At 39.7% G+C, this 24,163-nt stretch overlaps 1 protein-coding gene and 1 pseudogene across 1 annotated transcript; both read left to right on the top strand.

Annotated features, from left to right (window-relative positions):
* Positions 1–4,718: 4,718 nt before the first annotated feature.
* Positions 4,719–9,541, top strand: LOC125193437 (putative disease resistance RPP13-like protein 3). Its single transcript, XM_089069856.1, has 3 exons — positions 4,719–4,756; positions 5,679–6,532; positions 7,459–9,541. Exons 2-3 carry the CDS (start codon positions 5,692–5,694, stop codon positions 9,285–9,287), a joined length of 2,670 nt encoding a protein of 889 aa, XP_088925982.1. The 5' UTR covers positions 4,719–4,756; positions 5,679–5,691; the 3' UTR covers positions 9,288–9,541.
* A 2,911-nt stretch (positions 9,542–12,452) lies between these two features.
* LOC148929755 (bicyclo-germacrene synthase-like) lies at positions 12,453–16,925 on the top strand (annotated as a pseudogene).
* The last annotated feature ends 7,238 nt before the right edge of the window (positions 16,926–24,163 follow it).

Consider the following 24,163-nt stretch of genomic DNA (forward strand, 5'->3'; position numbering starts at 1 on the left):
GCCAGTTTACCATGGCCTCAATCTTGGCCGGGTCTGCATGTAATTCGCCCGCTGCAATGATATGTCCCAGATAGTCGATCATGGCTACACCGAAAGCACATTTGGATTGCTTGATGAAGAAAGAGTTTGCCTGAAGGGTCGACAAAACCTCGGTGAGGTGCCGAGTGTGGGAGTCCATCGAATCACTGTTGACCAAAATATCATCAAAAAACACAATCACAAACTTGCGCAGATATGGCCGGAATATACTGTTCATAGCGGCCTGAAAAGTTGACGGGGCATTTGTGAGCCCAAATGGCATAACGAGGAACTCAAAATGGCCATCGTGCGTGCGAAATGCCATTTTGTGAACATCGTCCATATGCATGCGGATCTGATGGTACCCGGAGCGGAGATCCAATTTGGAGAAAATCCTGGCGGCGTGCAACTCATCAAACAACTCATCCGCGGTAGGGATCGGAAAATGGTCCGGGGTCGTCGCCGAGTTCAGAGCGCGGTAATCCACACAGAGACGGAACGTGCCATCCTTTTTGCGCACCAATAACACCGGGGACGAGAAAGGGCTTGTGCTCTGCTGTATTACACCCTGGTGTAGCATCTCCCGGACCTGCCTCTCAATTTCTGCCTTCTGAAAATGTGGGTATCGATAAGGCCGAACATTGATAGGCTTACTTGACGACGCTAGATGAATCCGATGGTCCCAGCGGCGTGACGGAGGTAAGCCTGATGGGACGGCGAACACTAACTCGAAAGCGGCTAGAGTCTCAGCCAGTAGCGGATTAACCGGCAGGACAGTGGCTTTGTCAGTCACCGCGGAGCGGTCTACCTGGAGCAGTTCGAACAGTTGGGCCTCCGGTTCCTGAGCGATCAGGGAGAATAAGTTGTTGCACGAGATCCGTCTCGGGGGCGTATCTTCCCCTTGCAGGCAGATCGGACCCGTATCGAGCTCGAACTTCATCTATAGCGTTTTGTAATTCTTCGTCACATCCCCTAAGTCCTGAAGCCACTGAACCCCAAGCACAACATCCGGGCCCTCGACCTGGAGGAGAAAAAGATCAATCTTGAAAGAGTGTCCCTGCATTACAAGTGGAGTGCTCAAACTCACATAGTCACAGCGCATAGATGCCCCATTACCAACAAATACCCGAAACGGAGAGATAACATGGAGTGGAAGACATAACCTTTCCGCGACGGAGGGTTTGATAAAGTTGTGTGTACTGCCCCCGTCAATCAGTACGGATAGTGCTGTATCCCTGATGTGGCCTGTCAGACGAATCGAGCGGGGCTTGAGCTTTGGGCCGATGACGAAGATCCGAGACACATCACCGGTGATCGCCATATTGACCCCCTCCTCCTCGGTATAAGTGTCATCCTTGTGATCCTCATCGTCGTCACTGTCCTCCCCTAACAAGACATAAAACTTCTTGGCACAAACATGTCCCTGGGTGTATTTCTCAGGTCAATACCAGCAGAGATTGCGAGCTGTCCTGTAGGCTCTCTCGGCTGCTGATATGCGGACGACCGGATAATCACGAGGACCGCCCTCCCGCTGCAGTTTTGGTTGGGGAGGAAACGGCTTAGGACCCTCCGGAAGCTTGAGACTCCCCGGGTTGCCGCTGGCCGAAGAACGCTGGTCACGCCGTTGCCACTGTGGCCGGCCACTGCTGGGGATCGACTGAACTACAGCGGCTTGGCAGGCCGCTAGCTGTTGGGCAAGAGCGATAGCGTCGCTCAATGATGACGGGTGACGGGTCAGCAGCTCGTGTTTCAGAGAGGCTGCTAGTCCCGCGATAAAGAGGGAAGTCAATGTGTTGTCTCCCACGTTCGAGACCTTCCGGATCAGAGGTTCAAATTCGGCTAGGTAGTCATCCAACGAGCCTGTCTGACGAAGCGACGCGAGGCGACCAACATAATCCTCATATAGGTCGGGGTCAAAACGTCGTTTAATGTCTAACAAAAAATCCTCCCAGCCTCGGCCTTTGCTATTAGATTCCCAAAATCCAAACCATTCCGCCGCCGAGTCATCCAACAAAAATTCCGTGAGGTACAATCTGTCCGCCAAGGAGGTAAAGTTGTGATTATAATACTTCTGAACCTTTTTTATCCATAAATTCACCCCATCACCGCTGAAACGTGGAGGTTCAACTTTAAGTTTCGGCCAAGCCTCCGCATCGAACCCTACTGGCTTGACGAGGACCGAACGAGGCAGCGACCAACCCCGCGGTCTAGATGCAGTCACCGTCGCCGCGCTGTCCGGCGGCTTTTTCCTTAAATCCTCGACCGCAATCTGCAAACAGGTGATGTGGTCTTCCACGCCCTTATTGAGAGACGTCTGTTGCCTCTCGAACGACTCATGGGCGAATCGATTTGCCTGGATCTTCTTTTCATCGTTGGCAAGTCGAATTGTGATGTCATAAACCATCCGACCAACCTCATTGAGTGTGAACTCCTTAGGCGGCTCCGACGAACCCGTCTCCTCTGGCATCGGTGACGGTGCGCGGGGGAAGAGAGACTCAAGAAAGCACCAGTTGATAGGAAGCGAGTTCCTACCGGCTTTAGCGAGCACACGTAATCGATAAATTTGCGAACAAGAAACAGTAAAACCAACCCTACCGTGAGGCTAGGGTTTTAAGAGAACCAAGATGAGAAAAAGTGTGTTTATTACTTTAATTCTCAATGACTCGATCTAAGGGAATTCTATAATTTATAGAATTCCCCCTACTTGATTCGGACATACGATTCGGGAAAGAATCAAGAAGAAAACCCGAAAAGATTTGACTCTATCTTTAAAGGAAAATAGTTCTGCAAATAAGGAAATAAAATAAAAACAAATCAAAACAAATCAAAACAAATCAAGCATCAAACTATCGCTAGTGTGAGACGAAATCTCGATACTTCGCAGGTCGAGGAGCGTCTCTCCTTGGGCGCTCCTTTCTCGGCTCTCTAATCTTTGTTCTTCCTCTCTTTGCTGGTTCTCCAACCACCTCCTGCTCCAAAGTGTCCAGCTGCATGGGCTCATGCAGCTCCCGCTCATCCTCCGGCGTGGCGTTACTGATTGAGGTCGTATCACCGCCACACTGGTTTAGACGGATAGCCTAGGGTGTTGTCGGTTTTCTCACCTTTTGGTGATGTTTTTGTATTCACTTGATATTGTTCTATCTTTATCATGTTCCCTCGGATATGCCTGAGTTTTTGATGTACAAATACTTCGTTTGTTGTTATATATTTGATGGAATTTCAAAGTGAAGTGGAAAATGAAAAGTGGGAATAAGGAGTATTATTTAAGTTAAAGAAGAGTGTATGGTTAAGTGTGAGTGAGTTTATAGTGCGTAATAGTGCCTCATAAAAAAAGGTTTTCCATTAATCTACGCCGCCTTTAAATTTATATTCATTCACTCATAAAAAAAAAAAAAGTTTATGTGTGTGAGTGGTCTGATAGTAATGTAGTACTAGAAACAAAGACCAAAGGCTTCATATTCGAGTTCATCTTAAAGCTATCTTTAAATTTAAGTTAAATATTTTAAAAAATAGTTAGTTATCTTTAAATTTTTAAATAATTTAATCTTTTTATCTTAATCAAAATTAATTTAGTCTTTCACCTCTAAATAACATTTATTTCCGTTTTGCAACTTTAGCTCACTACTTTTCATTGCACCATTGTCTTCTTAATTTAAGAGCTATGCAAGCCAAAGAATTTAGATAATAATGTGACTTGAATTACAAGGCAGTACATATTTATATATACTCAACTTTCAAAACGAAGGCATCTTTAGAATTAATATTTGACATTTTTTAATAATAGTATTCTTTCGATCCGTTTCCTTAAAATAGAATTTTTTTTTTAATTCCTTCTAAAAACAAAAAAATTATATTTTAAAAAATTTCTATCTCTAACAAGATAGGACATAATCTACTAATCCAATAAGATAGGACCCATAATCTACTTAATCCATTTTTATTTCTTCTATCAATCTCTTATTTCAATAATTTTATAATATTAAAATCTTTGTCATTTCAAACTTTTTTTTTTTCCGGTTGGACTGAGTAATATTTTGTTTGAAAATATCTTCATCGAATTATTCTTCTTGGAAGTTGGAGAGACTGGCATGCACATTGATTCTGCATCGGAGTTTAAGATGATTGATACTCCACTTCACACTTAATCCACCATAGTTATTATTTCTAGGCGACATTAGATTAAATTATGCCATCGTAAACCCCAATAAAGCTTTTTCTATTATTAGTTTATTGTTCTTGGTCAGGTAGTGGTTGATTAATTAATTTTTTATTGCTCCCAATTAATTAAATTATGCTAGGTTAGGTGTGGCTGAGTCATCTTAATTTGTTTTAAAGTTAAAGAGTACTAATTTCTGTTAAAGTTAACGACTAATTTTTAAAGTTAAAGTTAAAGAGACTAATTTATGTTAAAGTTAAAGACTAATTTTTTAAAGACTAACTTATGTAAAGTTAAAGACTAATTTATGTTAAAGTTAAAAGACTAATTTATCTAAAGGATGAGAGAAGGAAAAAAAGAAAATTATAGTGTCAGTGGAATGGTTTATATTATTAATAAGAGAGTAAAAAAAAAGGTAAGAGAGAAGTCGTTGACAGTCAAGAATAATAAATATGCTCTATTTTTTTTATACGGAGGGGAGTGAGTCCTTATTAAATAATGGTGGCTGAATTGAAAGACCTCACAAACTTCTCCATTCAATTCACAGTCGCCGACGAAGATAAGAAGAAATAATCGCAAAAGGTATTTTCTCTTCTTTGAATTGTTTCATAATTAATTCACCATGTTTATGATTATATGTTGTTTTACATAGATTTTTGAAATCCTTTCCTTCATATATTTGTGGTGCATAATTGGGTGAAATGAGTTGAGGAAATTTACTATATTACATAGCATATAAATCTCAATCAAAATCCCTTCACGTTTGGGAACTTGCTTTATATTCTTAAGGTTTTTTATTTGTTGCTTCACTTTTAGAACCAAATTCAAATATGATTTGGATCTTGATTATGTGCTGAGATCACTGTCTTGTTACACCACTTTAAGTTTATTTATTCAATTTCAGTTTTATTTTAAGTGGATTATATGCTTTTGTGTTTCATTTCATGGTTCGAGTTTATATAATCAGTTTTCATTTTATGACATATTTTGGATTATATAATTTTTATGGAATATAGTGTTAAAAATGATCTAACTGATAATTAATTAATTAATTATGATATTATGCTGATTTGTGTAAGATTAATTTTGAAATATAAATAATCCGGATCTGGATCTGGATCTAATAAAATTGTAGACCCTGGAAAACTTAATCGAGTTGTTTTCGAATTTATCTTAGTGCTTTTCTTAGAGTTAATATTACTAAAATACTCCCTCCGTCCCACTTTATCAGTCTTTCTACCCTCTTTTCGTAAAAATGATAAAAAATAGTTAAAGTGGAGAAATGGTAAAGTAAGAGAAACAATAATGTAGATAAGATTATTCTCTATATTATTCTCTATATTATTCTCTCTCTTTGTTTAACATTTCTCCTCTTTAACTATTTTTTATCATTTTCACAAAAAGATTGCAAAAAAGTCAATGAGACTGTTAAAGCGGGACGGAAGGAGTCAAAATCTGAGATAACCATTACAGAGTAAATATTGTCAATTTTGCTTACGTGCAGTTTGCCTATAAGCATGTCAGAGGCCATCATCTTAGGGGTGATAGGGGAACTGGAGAACTATATGCTTAGGTTGCCGTGGACCGATGATTCTATTTATTACGAGCCTAGAACACTAGAAGACCTGACCATCAGGTTGTCGAGGACCAATAATCCTGAAATACTAGCCCTGAAAGAGGTAATAGAAGAGCTCCGAATGATGTTGGACTTCTTCAGAGACAATAAATCTGAAGAGACGAGCAGGCTAAAAAATTTGCTAGCTGACTTTGCTGAGATGGCTCAAGTTTCAGCAAAACACATATCGCGGCTGAGCCATTATGCTATCTCCAAGGACCTACGTGCGCTGAGGAAGATAAAAAAGCGCATGATGGGGTTTGGAGTTGGTAACCGGGCTGTGAGTAGTTCACAAGGTGCTGGAGAAGAAGGAGACGAAGTTGTCGTGGTGGGCTTGGAGAAAGACGTGCAACAGCTTGTGTTTAAAGTTATTCTTAGTGAAGAGAGGTGGCTTACTGATAAAGCTATTCTTATCAAAGGCATGGTTGGTGTGGGAAAGACAACTCTTGCGAGACAAGTATACAAGCATGCGGCCGTCGTTGAAAAATTCAAGCACCGCCGTGCATGGGTAAGCCTTTCTAGTTTTACAAGTAGACATGAGGTGCTTGTGGAACTGATACGCCAGTTGGTGACACTTGATGGAGATTCGTTGTTGCTAGAGGAGATGGACAACCAGAGTCTCCAACAGATGCTTCTCCGGCACCTGAAAGAAATGTCGCCATGGTTTATAGTTCTCGACAACGTGCGGCCAGAAATGCTCTTCGAATCCTTCTTGCTAGACCTTGCACGCCTCTCAAAGCCAAGTATGCTTCTTTACTTTTTATGTTAGAATCAATTCTGTATGCTTAAACTTATTCACCTTTTTTTTGGATAGAAACAGATTTTAAAATGCTTTTACAAGGCATAGAAATCTTTCAAACTAGATTATAATTTAGAGTAAAGGTCAATTTTAGTCCTAAAGATATGACAAAAATATGATTTTGGTCCATAACATTAACTTTTTGAAAAACAGGTCCATAACAAATGAAAACCTTGTCGGAGTGGTCCTTTTTTTGTCCGTTATACCATTGTTTGACCGTTAGTTTTTTTACGGAACCGTCAAAAAAAGGTATACTCCGGCAGCATTTTCATTTGTTATGGACACGTTTTTCAAAAAGTGAATGTCTTGGGCCAAATTCGTATTTTGGTAATATGTTTAAGACCAAAATTGACCATTACTCTATAATTTGAGTTGTTTTTATATAATTCTACTTTGTCACCCACAAAACTTATCATATAGATTCTTTTTTGGGTTTCCCATTAAAAATGAAACATTTCTAAATATGAAAATTCTCTGTACTTTTTCTTCTCTCTTACTTTACTCTCTCTTCATTAACTCACAAAACAACACTACATAAAATCGTGTGCCGAAAACAGAATGTTTCATATTTAATGGGACGAAGGGAGTATATAATTGGTTGAACTAATATATCAAAGACTAATGTTCAAAATTGGTCTAGTACAATTGCATAAAAAACCATTTTGGCCCTATACATTTTAAGTGTGTTAGCTTTTGGTCCTGATAATATGTTTCGGTCCATATTTAGCTCAATCAAAATAAGTTACGAAGCAAAAACTAATTCTTCAGAAGTATATATACAAGCACAATGTAGGACTTCCTAATTTCACTCTTCAATATCCTTCATTGTCTCCCTTATTGCATTAAGTTCTTTACATGGTATATAATCAGGGCATCAATGTAGATGGTTGATCACCAGTTGCCATCAGATTAAACAACAGTTGTTTTACACTCATGAGATGAAAGCTTTGGATTCTGATAAGAGCTGGCAATTGTTTTTGCAAACAATTAATAAATTTACAAGTGACGACAACAAATTCTCAAAGGAGTTGGAGAGGAAGGCGAAAGAGATGCTGAAGAAATGTGGGGGTTTGCCGATAGCTATAATAGATGTTGGAAGGGAGAAAGCAAAGCAAAGACTTTTAGGGATTGAATGGGATGAACTTTTTGATTCAATTGATTTGAGTAAAACATTGAAGTTGTTGGAATCGATGTATCTTGAATTGGATGAAGATATGAAGTCTTGTTTCTTGCATATGTCCTTTTTTAAGGAAAGTGCAATAATGAGAGAAGAGAAGTTGCACCATGTTTGGGCTGCAAATGGAGTAAGAACAGGAACTACACCATGTGCCAGTTTAGCTGATCGATCCATTATTGAAGTCGTCCACCCGTACCCAGAAATGTATAGAGTGAAAAGGTGTCGCATGAATCCTCTACTGCACATGCTATCCATCAAAAAAGCAGAGGAGGAAATAGGCCTTGAGATCTTAAGGAACAATGGAAATGATCGATCCTTGGAGAGTCCTCGTCATCGTGTTATTCACTGTGGCAGAGCCAAGTTTAATCACTCCACAAATCAAGACAAATTTTATCACTCCACAAATCAAGACAAAAATCTTGTTGCTCTTATCTTACACCTCATTTGTGGCATAGACGAATTTAATCAATCCACGAATCAAGACAAGTTTCTTGTTTCTCTCATCTTCCATGGAGGTGGTCGATACTTGGACGACGCAGGCCAGTCTTATTGGAAGAGTTTTGAACTCCTCAAAATACTCGACATGGAAGATTTTGGGGTGAAGACTTTATCAGAATCTATCGGGACATTGACTGAGTTAAGGTATTTGGGATTGAGAAACAATTACGTAGAAGAGATCCCACACTCATTGAGGGGCTTGAAAAGGCTTGAGGTTCTCGATATAGCTTTAAACTTTATGGTTGAGGTGCCGGATATTATCAACGAAATGGGTGGCCTTCGTCTTCTCAACATGTCTGATGTGATTTGCAGAAAGCCTTTGAAAGTAGATGCACTACAAAATCTTAAGACCCTGACCTTCATGTCTATATATTCCTGGACATATGAAGCCTCGAACTTGGAGAAGATGACTAGTCTGTATAAATTGGGTATTGAAGAAATTGATGAAAACTCATATGTAAACGAGCTCTTTCCATCACTAGCTAAGTTGAAGAAACTTAATCACCTTATTCTGAGAGGGTTTCGCTTCAGAGTGATGCCTTGTTTGGATGAGATTCGTGTTCTACATGGGAGTACAAAGATATGCACTCTGAGGCTTGATGGATGCATAGCTAGGCTACCAAGTGCCCATAGTTTCCCTCGTGTGATAGAATACTTGGCTTTGGTAAATACTTGTCTTGATGAGGACCCCATGCCAATACTAATGAAGTTGTCCAACCTAAGGCGCCTCAAACTGCGGAATGCATACAATGGTCGGGAATTGGTGTTCAAGATGAGAAAACTTGAAATCTTGTGCATCAGTGAGTCGTGGAATCTGAGAAAAGTACGGTTTGAAGAAGCTAAAATTGCTGACCTCGAGCAACTAGAAATCATGAATTGTCCACATCTGGTGACACTCCCACAAGAAATTCAGTCGATGCGTCGTTTGCGAAAGTTTAAGATGGTAACAACCAAACACATTGCAACAAAGATAAAAAATTCAGGCTTGGTCTCCAAAATAGTGGAAGTGGATATCAGTCCATAATTCGGTCGAAGTTCGCTGACACCACATCCAACAACCACAAGCTCGCTATCACCTCTCACATCAACTGCCAGCAAATTCGACCCCAACGTCAAGCAAGAAGGCTGCTTTAGTTTCCTTATTTCATTTGTTAATCCTATTCCCATTCCGGATTTTCTTTGTCGGTTTTATTCCCTGGATCTTGTTGTTTTTTTCCCTCTACTTCGAAATTTGCTTTAGAACTAGTATAAGGCTTAAAATACTAGGAGAGTCGAAAGGGAACCTTTGATTTTTTCTTGATAAGCAATTCACTAGACCTTTCGTCAAAGCAGAATTCGATGTTAGAAATTCCATCTTAACTTGTGACAGAGATGCAAACTCATTTTATTTTGTGGATGAATGGAACAAGAATACAAATTGACTTACCTCTTCCAAGCCAATTTCCATCTCCAATTCCATCACATCAGATACAGGAATCATCATCTGTTGATCGAGACTGCAGAGGATCGACGAAATATAGAATGTATTTATTGAGTAAGACATCTGACAACGGAGTCTGGGAAATCATAGATGCTCTGCTCAAATCCATAATCTAACAAGAAAAACTAATGAACAAGTAACCACAAAATTGATGGAAATTGTCAAATGAAAGATTAAGATTCACCTCACCGAAACCTTCACGATTTGCCCTAATGGCAATGTCAAGAAGCTTAACAAAATATCTACGAGAAATCGTCATTGGATTCGGCGAATAGCACCCTAGTTTTCTCCTTATTTATCATCGCATTCAGGGAGATCTTTATTTCTTCAACATTAGACATTTTTGGTGATTTTCACATCCAAGAATCTTTTAGCAAAGCTAGGATTGTAAAAATGTAAAAGTAATACTCCCTCCGTCCCATAAAGATAGTCCCACTTTGACCCGGCACGGGTTTTAAGAAATGTAATGGAAAGTGGGTTGAAAAAGTTGGTGAGATGTGGGTTCTACTTTAAAAGTATTAGTTTTATAATAAAGTGTGAGTAGGGATGAGTTAGTGGAATATGAGGTCCACTACAAAAAATGGTAAAAAGTGAAATGGAACAAACTTTGTGGGACGGACGGAAATGGAAAAATGACACAAATTTTTGTGGGACGGAGGAAGTAGTTAGAAATTTCATATGAATAACTAAGGGGGTGAATGCAGTAAGGACACCACTATATTCTCGAGCCATTTTGTACAAATGAAGCCATAAACATAAACGGATTGTGATCAAAATCATAATTATCTAAACAAATACAATTGTATAAGGTTATTGTTGGTTAATTATGCTTAAAACATCTGAATCAAGAGGTATAGATCAATTAATGATGTAGATCAAAGACTTACCTTATCACAATGAAATATATTGTTTCAGCAGATGATGCCGGAGTTCTGGTGGTGGCGCCTCCCCAAATGAGAATTATACTGTAAATAAAAAAATCAAGCAATGAGAATTACACGTAATTCTGGTTGGTTGGGCGGGCTTGGGCCATGTTATAGGCCTAACCGGTTATGGGTGGAAATTAGAGATGTTAATTGGGCCGCCCATTTAAAATCAAGTCAGTCCTATTCGAATGGGGCAATGATAGATTGGGATTTTATCAAGTCAAAAAATTAAATTCGTCTCAAAATAAGTATAATCACTTTGTTTTGAAATTAAAGTAGTTAAATTGACAGCATATTCTTTAAGGTGGCGTTCGGTTGTCATGATTAATTATCATGAGACTATCCATCTAGGATTAAGATGTAGGATTATTTTAGTTGGAGGGAGAAGGCTATGACTAATTATCATGAGACTATCCATCTAGGATTAAGTTGAGGGGGTCAATCTTATGAACCAAACATGATACATATTTAATCATGAGATTTAGTCTTGTCAACCGAACACCCCCTAATATTTCCTACTTTGTCACCGAGTATAAGGGGGTGATATGCAATTCCATCAATCGACACTTCCCAAAACGCATAAATTGCACGATGCTTGCGAAACGGGTTGGCAAGTCAAACTCATGGTTTTGATCATCTGACATCGTTTAACAGGCTCGTCATATTTTTTAGTTTCTTCAATAATTTTCATAATTTCATTACAGTATTTCACAAATCCAATTGATATACGTCACTTTCCAATTGATGTAACAACCTAATGGGAACCATTTCAAAACTAGGTTGTTACAAAAAAAGACTACTAATATTTATAAATGTAGCAATTTATATTACACAAGAGGAAAATTAAAAATAAAAGTGGCCATCATCACTTAGTCAAAACTGAAGTTGCGCTACAACTTGTCGTTGGAAAGATTCCAATTGTTATAATGCTAATGTTCAAACCTTGTTTATTATTAATGCAAGAATGTTACATATTCAATTAACAATATATTGGAAGACTATTGCAACTTAATATTATTTTTGCCGAAAATTCAAATTTATGGATATTGTTGCATCATGAAGCATTTCATAAAAATTTCTTGGAAAACTCTGTTTATTTTTTGTTATAATATTGAGAGAGTTTCTTTATATGGTACTCTTATAGTCAAATCCAAGTAGACTTTAATTAGTATAGAATAAATATTAAGAAAATAGTTGGCCTGCAATAAATAAACTCATTGTTTTCAATGAGAAGCAACATCCGTTTTAAGAATTTCGACAACACAATTAATTGAAAGTCAATTCAAATGATAATGCCCAAATAATTTATTGAGAAAATGGGATACATGCATAATTAACGTCCAAATTATTACTCCATCCGTCCCACAAAAGATGTCACACTTGTGAGACGGCACGAGATTTTAGGAGGTTTTATTTTGTGTGTTAAATGGAGACAGAAAATATAATTTTTATATTCAGGTGAAAGAGAGAACTTTTTTCAAAAATGAAAACGTGACACCTTTTGTGAAACAAACTAAAAAGGAAATGTGTGAAAATGTTATTTAGGGTTATCGCGGGCTATACAATGTGATATTAATGATAATTTTGTTAAACTGATTCACTTATGCATGTGGCATATTCCTCCCCAAGGATACTATGAGATGGAAATACGACAAAATAAGCATATGCATCTCGTGTTTTGGAATATTGTTAGAGTGTTGAAAAAATAGTAGAGTTTGGGCAACAAAATCTTATAAATTCCTTCCACACACACAAGCACATTTGCTTAGAAGCTCTGAGTAAGATGGAAAGATGTTCACCACCGGTTCCGGTCAAGAATGGCAAGAGCTTAGATGAAATTCGGAAATCCGCAAAAGCTCATCCATCCATTTGGGGAGACTTCTTTCTCAAATATAATTCAGATGTAACGGTTGGTAAATTCTTAAGAAAATTTGTCATTCGTTACATTCTTAATTCTAAAGTTTTTGCATCATAATGTACTATATTTTGATGAAAAATAAGAATTGAATGTAGAAAATAAATGACACCTAAATATGGTCGTAATAAGATTTGGAGATACCTCTTCAAAATGGGAAAAGGTATAATACCTTCTCAAATAACTAATCTCTAATTGTAGCCTTGAATATTTCCTTCAATCATATCTATCTCTTCATTCCATTGTAGAAAATCACTGATGCTGAAAAAGAAGAGCTCGCAAAGCAGAAAGAACTGGTCAGAAAAATGCTAACTCAAACTCCAGACGATTCAACGTATAAAATGGAACTCATCGATGTGATCCAACGCCTGGGAGTGGAATATCATTTCGGAAAAGAAATTGACGAATCCTTGAAATATATTTATAACATTTGCAAGCAACAAAATAGCAAAGACAACGATGATCTCCACATCATGGCTCATCGCTTTCGTTTGCTTAGACAACAAGGTTACAACGTCCCATGTGGTAAGATTCTAACATGTTACAACCACACCTTTCTCGTTGAGAAATATGATTACTAACTAGTTTACTTCAACAGATGTGTTTTGCAAATTCACTGATGGTGAAGGAAATTATGGGGCGTCACTGAAAAACAACGTTGAAGGTTTGTTGAGCTTATACGAGGCGGCTCATCTTCTCAAACACGACGAGGAAATTCTGGACAAAGCAATAGGGTTTTGTTCGTCTCATCTTCATGCTTCACTCCAAAATATGGAGGCTGATGTGTCTCTCTCCAAACGTATTCACGAAGCTCTGAGGATGCCAAACCGCTTGAGTGTCTCTCTCCAAACGTATTTCACATAATGAAATACTACTGAATTTAGCGAAATTGGATTTCAACCAAGTGCAGAAGATGCACCAGAGAGAGCTCAGTGATGCTACAAGGTACTTATATTTAATTATTGTGATTTCATTTTATTATAATTCTATAATTTGATTACAGTTATTTAAATTTATATTCCATTTAATTGAAATAGGTGGTGGAAGAAATTGGACGTGAAGAATAAAATGCCTTATGCAAGAGATAGGGTTACAGAATTGTACCTGTGGATGGTAGGAGTCTTCTTTGAGCCAAGCTATGCTAAAGCAAGAAGAATATTACTGAAAGCCATTTGTATGGCTTCGATTCTTGACGACACATATGAATATGCAACGCTAGATGAACTACAGATTCTAACAGACAGTGTTCAATGGTTGGATGCAAATTTTCAGTTAGTTTTTACTTACTAGTACAATTGTTTTGAATAAATTTAACCTAATTAACAAATGTGTTTTTATTGTCTTCTTTCAGTTGGGATGTTAATGAGACCTTGGAGGGTTCTGTTACAGACGTGCTCCGTAACGAGGCCGGTTAACTAACTTCTCGGAGGGATAAGGTGATCGAACTTTCGACGTTCTCGAAAGATGGACCACGAATTGCTGATTTTTGGACGTTCTCCGACGAACAACAACTAGGGACGAAAGATAATATTCTTGTTGCTCAAGACAAGTTTAGGAAAAGTATTTCATTGATAATTGATTCCCCGATACAATGATATAATCTCTCCTATTTATAATAATAAGATACTACTACCCTAACTTATTGAACAAGAAACAAATATCTAAATATAAATGGAAAAGATATGGAGAATAAATAGGACACTAAATAATTGGAATATCCTATGATATAGGATCGTATCAACTCCCTCACGGTTAAAATCCACCTTGTCCTCAAGGTGGGAACCACGAACCATTGACGAGAGTTGAAAGCAAAAGCTTTAGCAAGGCGTCTCCTCCTGGATCAAACACATATCAATAGCTGAATGTCTTCCTTTATCACCACCAAGAATGCTCAAATATGGTGTGTCATTGCGCGGAGGGATGAATCGTGCATCGACGTCGAGTGATGTCGAACGATGAACAGTACTTGGAACATCACCATCAAAGAAATCCACATGGATATAGGCAATTGTCCTTACACCAGTGCAAGCACCTCCTCTCTTAAACCAACAATTTTCAACATCCTTCGAAGACAGTTGAGAAACATTGAACGATGCGATTTTCTTCTCCACCTCACCAATAGAACCATCCTCCTCTTTATCTTCTAGCAATGTTTCCTCTTCTTCACTAATATCTGAGTTGTACAGCTGCGAAAATGGGGCTGGTTGGGGCGGGTCATCGTGTAACAACTCACCCTCATCTCTACTGATGTCAGGGCAGCACGACGGTGCTGGTGGAGTTGAAGGCGGGGCAGCAACGACAACAGGTAGCGAGGGGCTAGATGGATCTTGACGGAGAAAAGGACGTGAGAGGCTTCGGGATTCCACGACATGAGGTGGCAAACAACCAAGAGGGATTGATGGAACACATTGCGGTGACTCCCAACATGTAGGTGAATGCGGTGGCCGGTATGGGGGCGGCGTGGGCTGATCCTCATGCTGCCCTGGGTGAGATCCGGTGTAGGGCTTTCGCGGGGACTCGTCTGACAAATAGGGCGGTTGCCCGAAATTCGAGGTCGTGTACTGCCTCGGCAGCGCATAGGAGGAATCCATGTTGGTGTAGGTTGGCTGTGCATATGCCGAGTACTCATGGAAAGTGCGGCGAGCAGGTAGCGGCTCATATGCGGCCCGACCGAACTGTTGCCGATGGCCCGGAGGGTCCCAGCAAGGCCGCGAAAAGTACTGCAGGTCTTGAGCCGGCTGTGGCGGTGGCTCCGGCAGCGGACGAGTGCGAAGCTTTTTGCGGGAAAAGTAGCACGCATAGGGCTGATGTACATATGTTGCTTTTGACGCCAGCAAGTTTGTAACAGGCCGTTCGATTTTGTCACAACGTGATTCCAACCTGGAGATAGCGGCATCCAATTGATCGAACAATTGTTCATAACGCCCCAATCCGGTGTAGTTGCGTGACATGATGACGTTGAACGGCGGCGGTGAAGCTCGGGGCTGACTTTTTTTCTTCGGTTTTTGGGGAATATGGATGAATAAGATGGACGATTTGGTGTGGCTGTGGGGTAGTGCAGAGGCTGATTTTTTTTTTTTTTTGATATTGGTGAATAATTTGGGGATATAGATGGAACTAAGATATAGGAAGAGTTCGGGATGAAAGCACCAGTTACAGACGTGCTCCGTAACGAGGCCGGTTAACTAACTTCTCGGAGGGATAAGGTGATCGAACCTTCAACGTTCTCGAAAGATGGACCACGAATTGCTGATCTTCGGACGTTCTCCGACGAACAACAACTAGGGACGAAAGATAATATTCTTGTTGCTCGAGACAAGTTTAGGAAAAGTATTTCATTGATAATTGATTCCCCGATACAATGATATAATCTCTCCTATTTATAATAATAAGATACTACTACCCTAACTTATTGAACAAGAAACAAATATCTAAATATAAATGGAAAAGATATGGAGAATAAATAGGACACTAAATAATTGGAATATCCTATGATATAGGATCGTATCAGGTTCACCACCATATATCCAAATGTGCTACCGAAGCCTTATTGATACTTATACCGAAATAGAAGATGAAATGGAGAAAATCGAAGAATCATACCGCGTCCAATATGCGTCACAAGAAGTATTCATCTTTCCATAGTAAACGAAACTGTCAAAAAAATCATGAAGTTTGGTCAAAATTTAACTAATCCCTAAACCCTAAACAATATTCATGACCAAATTTCATAGTTTTTCGGACAATTTGCCAACATTTTATTTAACGACTTTTTTGAATTTGTTTGCAGATGAAAAAGTTAGCAATGGCATATTTTGAGGAGGCGAAATGGTTGTATAATAATTATATTCCAACACTAGACGAGTATATGAAGGTGTCCCTCGAGTCTGCTGGTTACATGATGGCGTCAACAACTTCTTTGGTGGGTATGGGAGATCAAGTTAGTCAAAGAGATTTCGATTGGATTACAACGGAACCTCGGATAGTTCGAGCATCATCCGTAGTTGTGTGCGCGCTTTAGCGCTATAACATATGCATATGTTACATTTGCATTGTCTCTTATTTATCGATTTAATTCATGTAGTATGAGGAGAAACCCTCAGCAATATATTGTTACATGAAACAATATGGCGTGTCGGAGGATGATGCCCGTGCTCAGCTTAAAAAAAAGAGTGAAGAACGCATGGAAAGATATGAATCAAGAATGCCTTGAGCCAACACCGGCATCCATGCCAATCCTCACGCGCGTTGTCAATCTAGCTCGTGTCGTACACCTTCTCCGATCCCCACAAATGCAAAGAATGGGTGAAGATGGTGCTTGTCGAGGCCGTGACAATTTGAAGACATGAATCTTGGAGTTATTATGTAACTGCTTTTCAATAAAAGATTACACATTTAAATGTACTACTATGATTGGGGTTAATTTCATAAATGGTTACCAAAGTATTACTCATGTATCATAATGGTGACTAAAGTTTAATTTGTATCAAAAGAAATACCAAACTTTGGACTTTATATCAATTTGAGATTTAATTTGATTTTATGTTTAATTTTATTACTTGTATTCTCTTTTCTTAAAGAAAAATGTTAATGATATATTGACTTACCTAACTAAGTTAGGCTTCATCGTTAACGATGTAATGTTTTAGACAACAAAACAAAATATATCTCTATCTTTCTAACGACATACCTAATCACAATGAAACTTATTGAATCATCAAACGATGGCTGGCGGCGTGGCGGCATCCAGGTGGTAAGCGGTGGCGCCTCGACAAAGAGGAATAATACGTGTATAAATAAAATTAATAATACTTGTAAAAACAAAATTCATATGAATTGGGCTTGGGCTTGGCCATGATATAAGGAGGACTAACCTGTTTTGTTGTATAATAAAACAACTCATGTGCCAATATAAACCCAAAACATTTTTTTAATAATACTAGCTCTGTTGTAGTCCACCCTTTTCACCAACTAGGCCAAAAAAAGGTGTAGGATTTCCAACTTTAGTTTAGATCACTGCACTTCATTGCACCATTGTCTTCTTAATTTAATTTATCCTAAAAAAACTTTATGTTTTAAGAAATTTTTTTCTCTCCAATAAAGTAGAATCCATAATCTATTAATACACATTTTTGCTATTAACTTTTTTTTATCGATTTTACATTAAAATTACTGTCATTTTAAAATATTTCATTTTTAGAGGGTGGAGTGAGTAATATTTTGTTTGAAAATATCTTTATTGAGAGAGATTCTTCTTGGAAGTTGGAAAGACTTGTTCAAATCCTACTAGTAGTACTTAATTAGGATAAAAGAATTAACAAAATAGCTGGCATGCAACTTGATGCTGCATACTTCATTAAGATGATTAATCCTTCACACTTAATTAATTCTAATTATTATTATTTCGAGGAGACTTTAGATTAAATTATGCCATCGAAAACCCCAATAATATAAGCTGTCTAAACTTTTTTATTGTTGTTTATTGTTCTACGTCAGGTAGTGGTTGATTGATTAATTTTTTATTACTCCCAAATAATTAACTAGCTAAAACTTGTCTAAATTGAGTTTAATTAATCTCTTTTTAACTCTAGAAAGATTTACACTAGAAAGATTTACACTCTACGTACCATTCAATTGAGTATATTTTCCTTGGAATTATTTGACCCATAATTTGAAGTTGTTGCTTGTATTTAAAGTAAATAATCTGTTGCTACGATCCGCTTGAGATAGCTTCCGGCTTGCATCTCTTTGTATAACAAATCCGCAAACACAAACAGCACGATCATCATAAACTATGCCCGTGAATCTAAGCTTAGAGCACCGACATTCGCTACACTATTGCTGTGTGTCAGGAATGTCGGTGTCAATAAACATTAGTTTGATATTGTCCACTTTGGGTCAAGCCTGCACAGATTTGTTTTTGGGTCACTCCCAAAAGGCCTCAAACTTATTGGGTTGGACAGGAATTATAGCACCTTCCAACTTCCCTCAAATGTCCGATGTGTGATAGGTTTGTACTAACACAGTGTGTGTTTAAGCATCCTATAATAGGCGTCTCTGCTCCATAGTAGTTGTTCAAAATCTTCACAATTCGCCCTAATGGCAATGTCAAGAAGCTTAACAAAATATCCACGAAATCGCCATTGGATTCGGCAATGTCAAGAAGCTTAACAAAATCTTCACAATTCGCCCTGATGGCAATGTCAAGAAGCTTAGTTTTCTCCTTGTTTATCATCAATTTCATTGAGATCTTTACTTCTTTGGTGATTCTACACATGCAATATTATTTTAGCAAAGCTAGCGTTGTACAATGCAAAAGTTAAAGGAGAAATTTTATAAAACGCAATAAGAGCACTCCCAATGGCGACGGCGAAAATCCGGCGATTTTTCGCCGGATATCGCCGACTTATCGCCGGCCATTGGGAGGAGTTTGGCGATAATCCGGCGAAATTCCTACCAAAATTACGCCAAACGGCGTTTTAACGCCGGGCTATCGCCGGATCATCGCCGGCCACTGTGGGGAGCTGTTCGGCGATAATCCGGCGATGATCAATTTTTTTTTTTTTTTTCCTCAACGGTCATATTCTAATTTCCACCCCTATAAATATTTCATCCTCTTCCTCCATTCATCACCCACAAACTTCATTCACACAAATTTTCAATCTTTTTTCTCTCCATCTTTATTAAATGAGTTCTGATTCATCGTCTCGTGCTCCGTCCGACGAGGAAATATCACATTCTTCTTCCGAAGAAGAGGTACCTCCCGCTCCCACCGGATGGGATGTAGCGGGTTTCGCCAACAACCCAATCAACAACTATATCTCCCGCCGCATACAAAGCGAGATCGCTCGAATGCAGCAGCCACCCCCCCAACGGCCAATCCGCCGGCGGCGCCGATACATCCCTCGCAACCACACTGGTGCGCACGATCGGCTGTTCGCCGATTATTTCGCGGAGGAACCACGTTATCCGGCAGATGTATTTCGTCGCCGGTTCAGAATGCGCCGCTCCCTCTTCCTGCGCATTGTTAATGCGTTGTCCGCGCGTTACCCCGAGTTCCGGCTCCAGCGAGACGCAGCAGGGAAGCCCGGACTATCGCCCCTATAGAAATGCACTGTTGCCATCCGGCAGTTGGCATACGGAGGGTCCGCCGACATGTTCGATGAGTATCTGCAATGCGGCGAGACGACTGGCAACGAGTGCCTGAAGAATTTCTGTCAGGGCGTGCGAGAGATATTTGGGGAGCACTACCTTCGCTCGCCGGACGCAGCTGACTGCCAGTTCCTACTGGATTAGCACTGGAGGACCCACGGCTTTCCGGGGATGCTCGGCAGCATCGACTGTATGCACTGGCAGTGGAAGAACTGCCCAACCGCGTGGCGAGACCAGTTCACTACCGGCTACAAAGGTACGCATCCCACCATCATTCTTGAAGCCGTTGCCGACCAACGGCTTTGGATTTGGCATGCTTATTTTGGTATAGCCGGGTTGAACAACGACCTAAATGTTCTCAATTCCTCGCCCCTTTTCAACGAGCGGATCAACGGGTTAGGCCCCTCCATCGAATTCACGGCCAATGGCAATGTGCATAACATGGGGTACTACCTGGCTGACGGCATCTATCCGCAATGGCCCGTGTTTCTGAAGACGATCAGATGTCCACTCGGAGATAGAAGAAGGTATTTTGCCCGAGCACAAGAGTCTGCGCGCAAGGATGTGGAGAGGGCATTTGGGGTGCTCCAATCGCGATTTGCACTGGTAAAGGGCCCGACGCGCTTTTTCTACAAGGGGGATATTGCCGATATCATGTATGCGTGCATCATCATGCATAACATGATCATCGATGATGAACACGAAGGTGTCCTCGACGTCACCAACGACCCAAGTGTTGCATCATCGAGTCACGGTGTCTCAACCGAGTCCGCCCGCCAGGGTGTACCGCACAACGAACATGAACGGTTCCAGGCGTTCATGGACATACACCAGAAGGAGGCCCATCAAGCACTACAACACGATATCATCGAAGAATTGTGGGCAAATAGAAACCGCGCCCACCGCCCTTGAATTTTTTTTTCTTTGAATTTTTTTTTGATTTTTTTTTCCATTCGTGTACTTTTTTTTTTTTTTTAATTTTCTTCGTTGTAATGTGTACCCGTGTTTAATACAACGAACTTTATTACTATTATTTGTTTTATCTTATAAATTAAATAAGCTAGCTTTATTATATATAAAAATAAAACAATTAAATTAGTGATGATGTAAAAATGAAATGTTGAGTTAGGGAGAAATAAGGGAGAAATAAGGGAGAAACCATTGCAGAGGTTGGCTAAAAGTTGGCTAAAAACTGAGGATAAATTTTGGTGCTGATGTGGCGCTGATGTGGCAGGAGTTAGGGAGAAATAAGGGAGTTTATCCCCAAACCATTGGGAGTGCTCTAAGGAAACTACTGATTTTTTGAGCCAAGAATTTTTGGACAATTGAAACCATAAGCAACATAAACGGATTATGATCGTAATTATCCAAAAACATCTAAGTTTAGAGGTATCATCGATCAATTAATGGTGTAGAATAAAGATTTACCTAATCACAATGAAATTTACTGTTTGATGAATTAATTCATGGTCGATGGTATAATTATAATTATGCTGACTTAGGTGTGGCTAAGAGCATCCACAACGCTGGTATAATTATAATTATGCTGACTTAGGTGTGGCTAAGAGCATCCGCAACGCTGTCTCGTTGCGGGCTCGGTCTCGTCTCGACGAGACGGCGTTGCGGCACCCGTCTCGTCCCAAGGAGACGAGACATCTCGTCGGCCGACGCGTCCCGGCGAGGCATGCCTCGAGCTGGCGGGACACGCGCCAGGCGCCACGTGGCGCGCGCGGGAGCATTGCGTGACGCCCACTCGCCGGCCCGCGAGTGGGCGTCGTAATTATGACGTCATAATTCATTTTTTTTTTAAATCAGATTTTTCAAAAAAAAAAAAAATTAATAAAAAAACGGTAATATGACCGTTGAACGGTCATATTTTTAATTTTTAATTTTTAATTTTTTTTTTTTATATTCTATATATACTCTTCTCCATTCTCCATTTTACACACAAACACACATCTATTCTCTAATCTCTCTTTCTTTCCTCTCCAATCACTTCTATAAAATCATTCCTTTATTTTTTTCTTCTCCCAAATTTAATCAATTATGGATCCATTTGAGCAAATGCGTCGAATAATGGAAGAATCGCTAGAAGAAGATCGACGTAGGGAGGAGGAAGCCGTCGCGCCTCCTAGGCGACGCCGGACATACATCCACCGTAACCGGGAGGAAGCCGCCGCAAGGTTGGAACGTGATTACTTCAGTCCGAACCCGGTGTGGGGAGATATCTACTTCCGTCGCCGTTTCCGTATGCGACGCACGCTATTTTTGCATATCGCGAGTACATTGGCGGCACGGGAAGAGTTCTTCAGAGAAGGGTTCGACGCTGTTGGCCGTCCTAGCCACACGACGCTCCAGAAATGTACTGCGGCGATCCGTCAGCTTGCTACTGGACAAACGGCGGATGCGTTCGACGAATACCTGCACGTCGGAGAATCCACTGGGAGACTTTGTTTGTTGAACTTCTGCAAAGGCGTCCGGGCAGCCTTCACCGCTGAATTTCTGAAGAAGCCAACCACCGCAGATTTTCAGTTTCTGCTCCGTCTTCACGAACAAGTGCACGGATTCCCCGGGATGCTCGGGAGTGTCGATTGCATGCATTGGCAATGGAAGAATTGTCCTGTGGCGTGGAGGGGGTCATACACGAGCGGCCACAAAGGCACCCACCCCACCGTTGTACTCGAGGCCATCGCCGACTACTGGCTATGGATTTGGCATGCGTATTTCGGGGTCCCGAGCTCGAACAACGACGTCAACGTGCTCAACAACTCCGACCTCTTCGCTGAAGTTCTGAATGGTAAAGCGCTGGCCATCAACTTCGTCGCTAACAATCGCCAGTACAAAATGGGGTACTATCTTGCCGACGGCATCTATCCGAAGTGGCCAACCTTCGTGAAGACGTTCAACAGGCTTGCGGACGAAAAGCAGTCTCTTTTTGCGCAGAAGCAAGAGCCTGCTTGCAAGGATGTGGAGAGAGCGTTCGGGGTTCTCCAAGCTCGATTCAACATTATCAAAGCCCCGGCTCGACAGTGGTTTATGGAGAATATGGTCGACATCATGTATACGTGCATAATCTTGCACAACATGATTGTCGCCGACGAAGGAGCTGAGGCGGGAAATTGGTTCGACCCTGAAACCCCGGGAAGCTCAACCGCAAGTAGTCCGCCTCGAACGGCAGTGCATCCGTCTTTGCAAGAGCGGTTGTCTATTCGGGCAAGGACACGTGATTCTACCGCCCACGCCCAACTCCAGGAGGATCTAATGGAGCACATTTGGGCAAAATTTGGCAACCGTTAGATGATCGTCACTAGAGAACTCCTTCTTCTGCTTATTTGTCTCCATTTTTTTTTATTTGAGTTTAAGTGTGCAATTTGTAATTTCTAGTTTTTTAATTATGTCTTTTTTATTTTTTTTGGTATTTAAATTGTAATTTTATTTTATTTAATGAAGTGTGTTTTTTATTAATTGAATTTGTTGGAATTAAAAATAAAAAATGAAATTAAAATGAATAGTTAAGAGATGGTTAAGAGATGGTTAAGAGATGTAGGGTTGCAGGTGCTGTCTCTTAGTTAAGAGATGAGCTGAAAAGTACAGTGGGGCCATGAATAGTGAAGAGATGAGACGGATAAGAGACCGCGTTGCGGATGGCGGATGGCCTAAGTCATCTTGATTTGTTAATTTCTAAAGTCAATGACTAATTAATGCACTCGATATTAGTTAATAAATAATGGTGGCTGCATTTATTTTCTTCCTTTCACATGGTTTATAATATTATACTTCTGAGCTAATCAAATATTTTTTTATTCCCAATCAATTTGACCATATTAATTCCACGAGTTTGTAGATGAAATCCCATCCAAAATCTCACACACTTCTCCATTCAATTCACATTCGCCGACGAAGATAAGAAGACAAATCGCAAAAGGTATTTTCTCTTCTTTGAATTGTTTCATAATTCACCATGTTTATGATTATATGTTGTTTTACATAGATTTTTGAAATCCTTTCCTTTCCTTCATATATTTGTGCTGCATGATTGGGCGAAATGAGTTGAGGAGATTTACTATATTACATAGCATACAAATCTCAACCAAATTCAGGATATGATTTGTATCTTGATTATAAATTTTTAAGATCCAGATCCATATGATATAGTTTAGATTATATTAAATTTATTTGGAAGTAGAGTTATACCAAGGAATATGGATCACAAAGCTTTTGATTTAGTGTATTAAAGTATCTAATAAAATTAAAGGGAAACTCTAGAATCTTAATTCAGTAAATCAAACTATCAGTTTTATTTTAAGTAGATTATATGCTTTTGTGTTTCATTTCATGGTTGGAGTTTATATCATCAGTTTTCATTTTATGACATATTTTGGATTATGTAATTTGTATGTAATATAGTGTTAATAATGATATAAGTG

Source organism: Salvia hispanica, chromosome 4 (genome assembly GCF_029641045.1).
Source record: "Salvia hispanica isolate PSC_SH4W2 chromosome 4, Shi_PSC_v1, whole genome shotgun sequence".
NCBI lineage: Eukaryota > Viridiplantae > Streptophyta > Magnoliopsida > Lamiales > Lamiaceae > Salvia > Salvia hispanica.